At 35.6% G+C, this 12,055-nt stretch overlaps 1 protein-coding gene across 2 annotated transcripts in view; it reads right to left on the bottom strand.

Annotated features, from left to right (window-relative positions):
- The window catches only part of Smox (Smad on X protein), a 91,261-nt gene that overhangs the window by 13,121 nt on the left and 66,085 nt on the right, over positions 1-12,055 (bottom strand). For both annotated transcript variants that reach the window (XM_083143261.1, XM_083143262.1), the window contains 2 exons: positions 5,723-5,916; positions 5,273-5,479 (listed from right to left, as the gene is read on the bottom strand). In XM_083143261.1, the coding sequence (XP_082999387.1) occupies positions 5,273-5,479; positions 5,723-5,916 (401 nt within the window). The remainder of the gene's footprint in view (positions 1-5,272; positions 5,480-5,722; positions 5,917-12,055) is intronic.

Below are 12,055 nucleotides of genomic sequence, written 5' to 3'. Positions count from 1 at the left end.
TTCATGCCAAATTTTTCTGCAAAAAAATATGGTGGGACTATCATGAAGCTTTTTTTTTAATGTGCTGGTATTACTGGTAGTTAAAATCATTTCATACTACACTGTCTTTGATGAAGATTAGGATACCCAGAATACTCGTGGATATTGAATAGTCCAAAAAAACGCACACAATTCCTTCGTGACACTTTAGCGAACATTTTTCCAGTCTGAAAAAATTTCAACACATTAGTTGTTATTGATTTGTGCATTATAGTCAAAATATTACACTTGAGAAAAACTAGTGTTTTGCTCTAGTTGAAAATTTACTACGTACTTGAAAATGTAATATTCCGTGCCCAAAGATTCTGCACTGCTATGATTTGTTTCCTTATCTCTGACCTGCAGATATGACGACTATGCGATAAAAGTGTATAAACCAATTTTTGGACTGAAAAAACAGGGTGCAACGATTATGCAGTGAAATATGGTACATCACACATTTTAAAACACATGGCAAGCTCTGAGAATGGATTCAATTTATGATAATTTATTGGTTCATAAAAACTTGAATATGTAATTATTCTTCTCTTAATATGGAAGACATGGAAATAAAAAAAAATACATCACACTTTCACATGATATACATCATGTTTTTATTGTATTATTATTATTATTATCATTATTTTCATGTATTTACCAGATCTTCCGCTTCAGAAAAATTTGAGATCTTCAATTACAAGTTTTTGAGATATCTTTCTAGATTGTTATCTTTTGCATTCTGACAGGTGGATAAGTTAATTTATGTTGTCTTCAGTTCCAATTTGGTAAGTATCAGTCTACCAATAGTTAGACTTATTGTTCTGGTAGTTACCAAGATACTGATAGTTGACACAGACATGGCCATTGCAACAGTCCATTATATTCGCTTTGCTGGATAGTAACCTAAAATTTGTTATTTTTATTGGTATGAGAGTGATCGTCAGTGTCAAGGTTTAGTTGTACACCAGACTGAGAATGATTCTAGTGTATTGGAAGATTATTATACCTTCTAGAAAAATTTAGTGCCCCATCATGCAATCAGCATGAAGACACAACATTGCAAAAGTTTGACCCAAGATCACTGCCAACACTTGCAGTGTGTGTGTATCCAGCCCTTCATGAGATACTGAAAACATTTTCACGAACCATTGTTCGCTCTCAATGGAGAGTTTGGCAAACACTGGATTAATAAATATTATTCAACGTTTCCATCATTATACTGGTGGTAATTGAAAGATGTACTTTCACAAGGATTACAAATGTTTCACACCAATTCAATTTTAAACCAAATTTTGATTTCAGAGTTCTGCTTTGTAATACAAAGAACCCACATGTTCCCTATAATCATTAAAATGTTATCAATGATTAAATTTAATACAGCTACTAATTTTTTAAAACTCTCACAAATAGTGTTCATTTGAGCTTTTGGTTATCATGAAACATACTTGAAATCAGACTTATAATTTTAGGTCCACAGTGAAGAGCACAAACATAAAGAACATTAATAAGAATTAACTATAATCCTCTTTAAGAATAGATATTTATGACATAAAATATTCTTAATGTGGGTTAACATAACTTATGACCCATAGCTGAATGAAAAAAAAAAGGTTTTACTTTTTTGGACACGCGATACATGTCGATTGGAATGGGCCAATCAACAGCAACGTTTCACACCTCTGAAATGTCATTAACAGATTCTTTGTACACATCAACCGAAAAATTGAATCCGCGTATTTATATCCTCATTATATTCTAGAACGTTCCGCAGATAAAACGATTCGTTAATATTGCCAGTAGTTGACTCCTTCTCTCATTCAAGAACGTACCCTCTCCCACCTTCCAGAGATTAGAATTTACAACGAATCGCCCTACATGTGGTGCTACCTTTGTTGTGCAGCTTCCATATGCTGACAAGTCTCTACATAGTGCTCAAGTGGGCTGCGACAACACCAAAAGTGCAAGAAAAGTTTATGTGCAATATTATCAACAACAGGGTTATAGAACATTCTCAGTTTTGCCTCGATAATTGTCTATCTCCTTAAATCATCGTCACATTATTCAAAAAGCCAAAAACCTAATTTTATCTAGGGTAAAATAAAGAAATTCCTGGGGGAGAGGCCTCGAGCTACCTCAACCCCACCTTCGATACGTGCTATTAACAATAACACTGTTATAGAGCATTCTCCCTCTTGTCTTGATAATTATTTCTCCCAAATTATCATCACATTATTCAAGAAGCCAAAATCCTAATTTTATCTAGCGTAGACAGAAAAAGTTCCTGAAGGGGGGCTCGAGCCTCTTGATTCCCACCTTGGATACGTGCTATTGACAACAATAGGGTAATAGAACACTCTCCATCTTGTCTCGACAATTATTTCTCTCAGATTTATAAATTTATTATCTTCACATTATTCGATGCCAAAAATCTAAATTTATCTAGTGTAAATTGAAAAATTTCCTGAGGGAGGGGGGGGGGGGGGCTCGAACCACCACATCCCCACCTTGGATACGTGCTATTAACAATAACAGAGGTATAAAACATTTTCCCTCTTGCCTCGGTAGTTATTTCTCTCCTTAAATTATTGTCACATTATTTTATTTCACGTCCTCCTCCGTAGCCGAACGGGTTAAGGCGTTCACTCGTCTTAAGTTCGTTAGCTGCGGGATGGTGTAGGTTCGAATCTGGCTCTGGTCGGAATTTTTTCGGCCTACGTATAGGGTCGGTGGCAACCCACCATCGTGAGGAAATTGGGGAGCTTCGAATGAGCAAGCGTAATCTGGTCCCGGAAACCTACTACAACGACTGGGGGATACGTCCAGCTGACCCCCCGGCTATTCCAATACTGGTTGCAGATCTCCACGCTTAGAGGTGACGAAGGAAAGTGTGGGAGGAAGACCAGCAGTCTGTAGGTAAGCCAAGGCCCTTCAGGGCTGTTGTGCAATGGATTATTATTATTTTATTTCACACCACAAGAAACCAAAAATCTAATTTTATCATTTTGGGGGAGCTCGAGCCCCTAAGCCACTAGTCTGAATACGTGCTTGCAAGAGTCACGTTAACTACATGTGCAATTTGAACGATCTACATCAGTTAATAAAGAGGTTAAGACCACTTTTGCATTAGTTTCGGTACGGCCCACGTACATTATTACATTTCGTACTCAGTAAATGTCAAAGTCTTGTTCACCTAGGAAGAAAAAAAAGAAACCAGAGAGGATGGAATTTGAACCTACAAAGTTTTGTTCTTGAAAAAGAAGGGTAACTAACAGCGTGACCATCTTACCAACTGCTCTACAAAATCACTCACAAGAATCTCTTTATGTTGATCTTTGTGGAAACAACCATCTGCAAGTATGCAGAACTATATTTCGTTGTATTGTGCAAGGAATTGTTACCTGAAATTTTGCAAAAATCCTGAGAAATTTGCTTCTTTGTGGTCAAATGTGTCAGTGATTCTCTCTCCAGGTGGACTAGAACCGGTTCAGTGATTCAAACTGCACATAAATCTATCACTATTTACTTTGAGGACACAGAATCATACATATTCCTCAACATCCTCCATTCTATTTTCATTCTTGTTTCACTGTGTATGACAGTGGTTCCCAAGGTGTGTGCCCCACAGCTGGGGCACCACGAAATGTTCCAATATCTTCATTGAAATGATATGATTGTTACCAAAATATGTGCTTATTTAGTACGTTTTACATGTAAAATGTTTCTGAATTTTAAATAACAACCTAACTACACTAACTGAGCATTTCAAGCAGCCTAGTTCAAGGTCCTGGAACCCATAAATTCTAATGGGTTCTATTGGGTTCCACTGCAGGATCGGAACCTTCTTTCTCGCACAATTTAAATTAAGTATAAGTTGCATATTGTTTAATTGAAAAAAGGTTCCTGGACCGTATTTAAATTGATCCGGAAAAAAAATTTCTAGGCTGTATATAAATTGATCCGAAAAAAAAAAAAAGGTTCCTGGATCATATTTAAATTGATCCGCAAAAAAGGTTCCTGGACCGAATTGAAATACTTCACACATAAAAAAGTTTATTTATGGTCTGGAACCCATTTACACTTGATGATTTTCTCTCCTGAATTGAATTTATTTAAAATTCCAAGACTTTAACAACCCTGGTTTCAAGTGTTGAAAAAGCCTATAGATTCTGACTTGGGTATCCCTGGTGTATGATATTACTGCCTGATAGTTTCTAAGTTTGGAACGTGGGAGAATGATTAATTTTCACAACAGGGTTTTCATTTAGTGGGAAGACCTGTTGTAAAGTTGGCTACTATCTGTCGGCTCAAGTGCTTTGTTGCAAAGTGTACATTTACACAAAACTGTATTTCATACTCTTAAACCTTTCCCTGTGTTCGGCATAATATTACGCCCTTGGTCACTATAGCTTATTCTGTGTTGGGCGTAATATTACGCCCGCGAACATCTCAGACTTAAGTAACCTGTGTTGAACGGAATAATAAGTTTTTTGTTGGTGAAACATATGTTTTGCTATTGAAGAAACAACGACCTTTTATTTAGTCACGATTTTCAGTGCCGACAAAGAAGAAGAAGAAAAAGAAGAAGTAGTAGTTCAGAGGAAAGTAAACTGTTTTTGTGTTATGCTGACAAAGTTCAAACTTGAGTTCATTTGTGTGCAGCGTTTAGTCAGTTGCTTTATGTACATTTTTTTTTGGTGTTGCGTTATTTGAACTGCTGGTGATTTATTTTTGGTTTTTGAGTTTGTGAGTTTCTAATAGTATCTAATAGTACTGTCAAACAGGATTGCAAAATATTTTTCCCTGATCCCTATTGAAGATATTGCAATGAAACTTGGCGGACGCATTACGTATAGACCATAGAATTTTTCAAGGTAGATTATACTCGGGTAAATATATGCAGGGCCAGTCCAGAGGGCCCCAAGTTATCAAAAGGGATTTTTCGGAGGGAAATTTCCCGAATTATCCCCAATTTCCCTTTCCTCATACTTGATGTACACTGTGCCATTTGAAAGCCGGTTCTATTCTGAAGAGAAAGACGTATGAACCATGATACTCGGATGAATTGTGCTGAAGCAGTAGCTACTTAAAAATATTACTATGCAAACTCAGAAAAAAAATACACAGAACCTGAAACCATTTTGTCCGAAAATTTCACAGGGAAGGGGTTAAAGATACACAAAACAATTCATGTCCAACAAGCCCTTCTTTCTAAAATACCCAAGAGATATGATAAAGCAACAAATGCAACACTCACTCATGGTCTCATTGTGGTCCTGATTGTCCCCGTCCTCTGACATGTAGCCTGGGGGCGGGGTCTCCGTGGTGGGTAATGGTCCAGGCTCCAGCCCACCACCTGGGAAGCTCGTGTTCTCTGGAACTGAGGACGAGAAGTCGTCCAGCGAGGGAAACTCTGATGGAGTGTCGCCGGTCAGGTTTCGTGGCACAAGAATTGGTGGAAGTGCTGAAATTAAACAAAGAAAGGCATGTAACATTAGAACAAAACAAACATTTTAGAAGCAATTGCGACCACTTACATTCATTACTCTTCATTGGAATTGATTAAATTACTAATCAGTTTCAAGCAGACAGAAAACAAAAAGTATTATTGCACTGAAATTAGCCCTGTGGTTTCAATATTGATTGGAATTCTTACAATACTGAAAATACATGAAATGCTGCTTGAACTTAACAGAAGTCTGTTTACCTGGTGTTTCAACTCTCTGGTAGTGGTAAGGGTTAACGCACACTTCTTCTCGCTTCAGATTGAATGCGAATTCACACGATTCAAGGGCACGAAGCTCGTGGTGTGATTGAAGTTCGGGCCAGCGCCACAAGCGGCAGTAGATCACGTGTGGTAAACCTTTTCGATGTGAAACCTGCAGTCTTCCATCCAGTGACCTGAAACACAAAACGGAAAAAAAATATAAAAAATATGATTAAAGAACTCAAGAAGTCCATTAATATTAGATTCAAGTTTGTGTCAATGCAAAGTATGACAGTTCAATATCACAATATTTTATTTGAATGTGAAAAGAACAAGCACAAAAGTAGGTATGATGAAATTGCAACTATCTAGGCACAGACCATCCAGATGCTTTAAAAAAAATCATCACAAGGATACTGGGTTGACATAACACATTCAGCAGTATTACAGCAGATTGCAACAAATGTTCAAATATTCCTTTTCTTTGTGCATGATATATACCCACACCCTGAGTAAACCTCGAACACTGTTGTAGCAGTAAGGACAGGGCTATATTTCTTTTTTAGTTCAATTTCGCCTTTTCAGTGCTTTTCTGTTGTCCTTTCTTATTTACCTCGATTAACCCAACAATAAAATTTCAACTCTGTCAAACAATAAATCCAATTCTTGATCACATGCAAAACAACAATATGGAAATATCTTTCACTTGCACAAACTGATTTTTAATAAGTATTATTAAGACACAAAGTATTGAGAATATGTACTTTCAATTAACAATTTTTGCCCTTGGGCAAGCTGACTACCATTCATGATGAACGTCTGTTTAAATTTTAAAAAGAAGAAAATTCCAGAAGTCTCTTGTCCAATGTAGTTTGCATTATTTTGTTTATGTAAATATTTAATATTAACTATTCATTGTAATACAGCACCTCATTTCACTATTTATTAATCTCGCCAGTGTAGTAGTCAGCAACAAAAAAGGAAAGACAGGCAACACCACGTTAAGAAAAGTAAAGTGATCAGTTTCGTGATAATTTTCATTTCGAGCCCTGAGGAGAGACTTAAAGTGTGTGTTTATTTAGATAAGAAGCAAAGAAACATTGTATATTCTAATTACTGTATGTCTATTTCCAGTGGCGTACGCAAGGGGGGGGTTACGGGGTTTAAACCCCCCCCTTGAGCTTGTGAAATATTATGAAATATGCTGTAGAAAAAAAATTAAATGGCCAATTTTTCACAGTCAAAGATCTGGGACAATAATATTACTATTACTACTTCTACTACTACTACTACTACTACTACTACTACTAATAATAATAATAATAATAATAATTTGAATTATTATTTCCGTGCAGCATGGAGAAAAGCACAGCATTCCAAACACAAGCATCTTTCAGAGTAATGCCTTCAAAATAAACACGAGTTTATATGAGGTTAGGTTAGGGTAACTATGATTTAAATGAAAAAAAGTTGTTTTGTATCTCAGTTGCAACAATGTTCAATACACTGGCATACGCAGAATTTTTTTTTCGGGAGAGGCTGGAATAGTAAATGTGGATAGCACATGGCTTCGTTTTGGAGGGCAGGATGCATAATAAAATATTTCGTATTTTTGGAGCTTTCAGTCTATTAAAATTGTATTCAAAGACAAAAATGGTAATCGGGATTCACTTTAAAAGAGGTTTCACATTTACACATTTTGATTTTTTAAAGTTCTATACGGATTTTTATTTGAAAATTCTGATTTTCTCAAAATTTCGGTAGGGGCTAGAACACCATCGGACACCGCTCTACGTACGCCAGTGTTCAACGAACATGTATTTTTTTGTATGTGAACAATGAGAATTAACTAAATAAAGTTCTTGGTACGTTGTAAGAGGCTAATGTATAGACAAAGGCTAGGCGGACAAAAATACAGTCACCAATTCGCCTTCCCATTGTATTGTTTACCGCAGCACTTTTGAATGTCTCTCTTTAAAATGTCTCACCTTGTTGACTAGACAATTATTCAAACGACAATAAGCTTAACTATTGTAAAATGTTTTGTTGGTAAGAACAGGGAGACAATCCAGATGTGAATTATCGGGGACATTTATGCGGGGAAGATGCCGAAAAAATTCCAACCAATTTCGGGAATCGAATCCAGATCTCCCGCGTGATTGTCACTTGTCAGATGCTATACCGACCAGATCACCTTAGCTCCTTGGATGAGTTCCATACTTTGATTATTTCAATTTATTTTAATATATTTTCTTGTATTTATGGATCTTCTTCACCCTTGAAATGTCACCTCGTTGACCAGACAATTATTTCGTAACAAAGAAACAAAAAAATGCTTCCAGGATTTGATAAAAATCGAATGATAGAAAGTAATTTCGTTCTATTGTTTTCATAAATACTATATTTATGGAGATCTCTACTACTTAATAGTAGTAGTAGAGGTATTAGTAGTAGTATTAGTATTAATTTAGCTAATTAATTAATTATAGGTATTATTAATTAATTGTGATTATTATTATTTAATTAAAGTATAATAAAACAATGGTAATGTGAATTTGGAAAAAAGTTTTAGAAATAACACCCCCCTTGATGAAATCCTGCGTACGCTACTGTCTATTTCAATACCTAGGTTGAATAGCTGAATGTAAAATGCATTGTACATGCATGATAATCATGCCATTTTAAAAATATTTTCATATATAATCACTTATGTATAATACAAATAACAAACAATATAGTCATCATATGAAAATATTTTGAAAAGTTTGGTACTATTAGTCTAAGAAAGTTGTGTAAAACTGGAATGAAACATCTCCAAAGAAATTAAAACCACTTTCAAAATAAAATTATTGTATTATATATTGGGTCATTCCATGCCAAACCATCCAATGGTGGTTGCATGACCATTTTAGAAAAGAATCATTTTTAGTACATAGGTTTGTACATGTTTCTAGATATCAAAACCAATGTTCAAAAAAAATTATTGTCTTTAGTTCTCTTGGGGCAGCCATTTTTCTAACATGGCGCATGGCTTTTTTTGCTCATGTAGCAGTATACAGAAACCTTAATATCTCAAAAACCATTAAAGCTAGAGACCTGAAACAAAATTCATTTTGTAGGTAATGAAGTATACTTCCTATGATATTCAGGTATGTTTTGCGTGAAATTGCACCGTAAGTACGAAAATTATGGTGGAAAATGGGGTAACAATAGTTAAAAAAATTGCATTTTTAAGCCTGATTTTTTTTAATGAAGGGGTTTAGTCTAAGGCCTGATTTTTTTTTTCATGTGTAGACCTACCTGCAGGGTGTCTGAAAATAAAATATCAGTGCTTAGAAATGCACCCCTTTTTTACAGCATGGGCTCAAACATGGCCGTTCATTGAATTTTGACAGTTTTCGGGGTTGAATATCTCAGATGGGTCCCCTTTAAAAATTCTGAAATTTGGCACACAGGAAGCCCTTCATGAACCTAACTCTCAGTAAAAATCTCAACTTTTAGCTTCAACTCGTTTTGGTCAATATGAGGTAACGTATGTCACCTAATTTCTGACGTTGCAAAGTAAGGTTAAAATATATCCCATACTTAAAATAATGAAGTCTTTTAGTTTTCTTTTTTAAATTTGGGTTAAATAAAGGCTCAGAAAATATAGTAACATAAGGTTTTAATACTTGCCTTACCATAAATTGAAATTACAAGGTATGACAATTGAAAATCTGCAAATTACATTGAAAAAGGTTTGCTTTATTAGGTACTCACGACCAGTTGGTATTGTCAGCTCCAAAACTGAGCTTCCCCCATATTTTTATCAATGTAGCAGTACATGCAGCTTAAGATAGGCAGTGGCATGCCCAGGAATTTTGAAAGGGAGGAGGGGGGGGGGGCGTTACATATACTTTTTAGTATACAGCCCTGTTTTTGCCACATCATCCTGCCTTTGACGTAATTGTTCATGTAATACTAGGCCAAAGCTATTGGGTTATGACCCCCACAAACCCCTCCTTGGGCACTCCACTGAAAGTAGGTTATTTATTTTGGAGGGTCAAAGCTGGTAGAATATATTATCTTTTGTTTCATCCTTAGACTAAACCCCTTCATTAAAAAAATCGGGCTTAAAAATGCAATTTTTTAACTATTGTTACACCATTTTCCAGCATAATTTTCGTACTTACGATGCAATTTCACGCAAAACATATCTGAATATCATAGGAAGTATACTTCATTACCTACAAAATGAATTTTGTTTCAGATCTCTAGCTTTAATGGTTTTTGAGATATTAAGCTTTCTGTATACTGCTACATGAGCACAAAAAAGCCATGCGCCATGTTGGAAAAATGGCTGCCCCAGGAGAACTAAAGACAATATATTTTTTTGAACATTGGTTTTGATATCTAGAATCATGTACAAACGTATGTACTAAAAATGAAATTTTTCTAAAATGGTCATGCAACCATTTTATTTAAAAATTGGTTGATTTGATATGGAATTACCCTATTGTGATAATTAATACATACTTTCCACCATTGAAGAAACAACAGTTCTTCTTCTTCTTATTATTATTAATAATAAAAAAAATATTTTGAAAAGTCTTTATTTATTCCTTTCATTCCAGTCTCACATGTGGACCTCAAATCCGATGTTGACCTGGCACTGAATAATTTAAGTATATTCTCTGCTTCTACTACTAGTGCTCCAAGAGGGGGGGGGGGAATCCTCGCAGAGAAGAAAATTCAGGCTAAAGTAGTATAATTGATACTACGGACAGCGCAACTTTTTAAGTGTAGAAAAGGCGAGGCCTTCACCCTTTCTACACTAGAATTCAAAATTCAGAATTTCTAGTGTAGAAAAGGCGAGGGCTCAACAGATAGATTTACCCGTGCTTAAGACAAAGCCAAGAGGGGCCTATACCCCAATTCTTCCAGTGTGATATGCTCTTAATTTTAAGAATTTTGAATTCTAGTGTAGAAAGGGTGAAAGCCTCTCAGACAGATTTGCTTATACTTAAAATTATGCCATATGATCTTATTGCTTATAGTGTGTTTTTCTGTCAAAATCCCAGGAATTGAATTTTAGTGTAGCTCAGATTGATTCTGCCATGTATATTAATATAAAGCTTATAGTTACTGGGTTCTGAGGCCCAGTGGAGTGTGGTGCATGGTTTTTATTGCCTTGCAATCAGGAGGCCTCTGGGTTTGAGTCCTGATAAAATGTGAAGCCTCTCCTGATGGCAAAATGTTAATATTGTTGCTTTGTAAGCAAAAGGCTCGGGTTTGAGTCCTGATAAAATGTAAAGCCTCTCCTGATGGCAAAATGTTAATATTGTTGTCTTGTAAACAAGGGGCTTTGGGTTCGAGTCCTGATAAAATATTTAAGATTGAAAACATGTGGCAAAATAATATGTCCACAAGTGAGATTTTGAGAATAGTTGATATACAACTCCCAGATCTGAAAACCTGGTAAAAAGTGTTTTACAATAATATATTGTACAAAAAACTGAATTTTCTTATTTTTTCATGTTTTATAACCACTCGCTCAGCCATACAATAGGAGAAGAAGCGGGTAAGCATAATTAATTGTTTGCGTGCTTTGCCGGCACGCAAGAGACACGCTAGAAGGGAATAATAATGATTTTTCTGTGTGATTCACTGAAGAGGTCATTAATCTTTCTGTGCGTGTAACATGTCTGTAACAAGGAAAATGTAACAAAGATTATGGTCGATATATACATATTTTCACACAGTGGCAATGAACTGTACCCCCCTCGTGCTAAAAGCAATTCTAGAAGATAATATGAGCCTAGGCAAAGACTTAGAAAATATTATGGCAGTTCAAAATCCGATTTTGTCTGCATAAGGGTCTCAGAACCCAGTAAAATGTGGGCATATTCCATATTGAGAAGTGTTAATATTGTTGCATTGTAAGGGGCTTTGGGTTCGAGTCCTGATATAAGATTGAAATATATGCAACTGCCCACACATGAGATATTCACTGTTAGCTGATAATACAGTTGAGGTTTCAAAGCTGGTAGAGTGTCTGGGACCTCTCTGACAGCAAAGTGTTGGTATTATTGTTTTGTAATCAAGGGGTTTCTGTGTTTGAATCGGGTCTCTAGAACTGCTCCGTGACCCTCTCATTTCTCACATCATAAACATACGATTTTTCACCTATGAGAATAACACTTCTTTCTCCTCTGCTCAGACAGATTCGGCCATGTGTGTAAAAGTTATATCTGTATGATTGTTGTTTATAAACTTGTCAAAAATATGGCTTTTTTGTATGAAAACATGCAATCCTGAATACAATTCTGGTTTTGCCTTGTTCTGTTAATATAA

The sequence above is a fragment of the Lepisma saccharinum genome, chromosome 21 (genome assembly GCF_977018435.1).
Source record: "Lepisma saccharinum chromosome 21, izLepSacc3.1, whole genome shotgun sequence".
In the NCBI taxonomy this organism is placed as follows: Eukaryota; Metazoa; Arthropoda; class Insecta; order Zygentoma; family Lepismatidae; genus Lepisma; species Lepisma saccharinum.
This window is presented reverse-complemented; position numbering and strand designations above follow the sequence as displayed.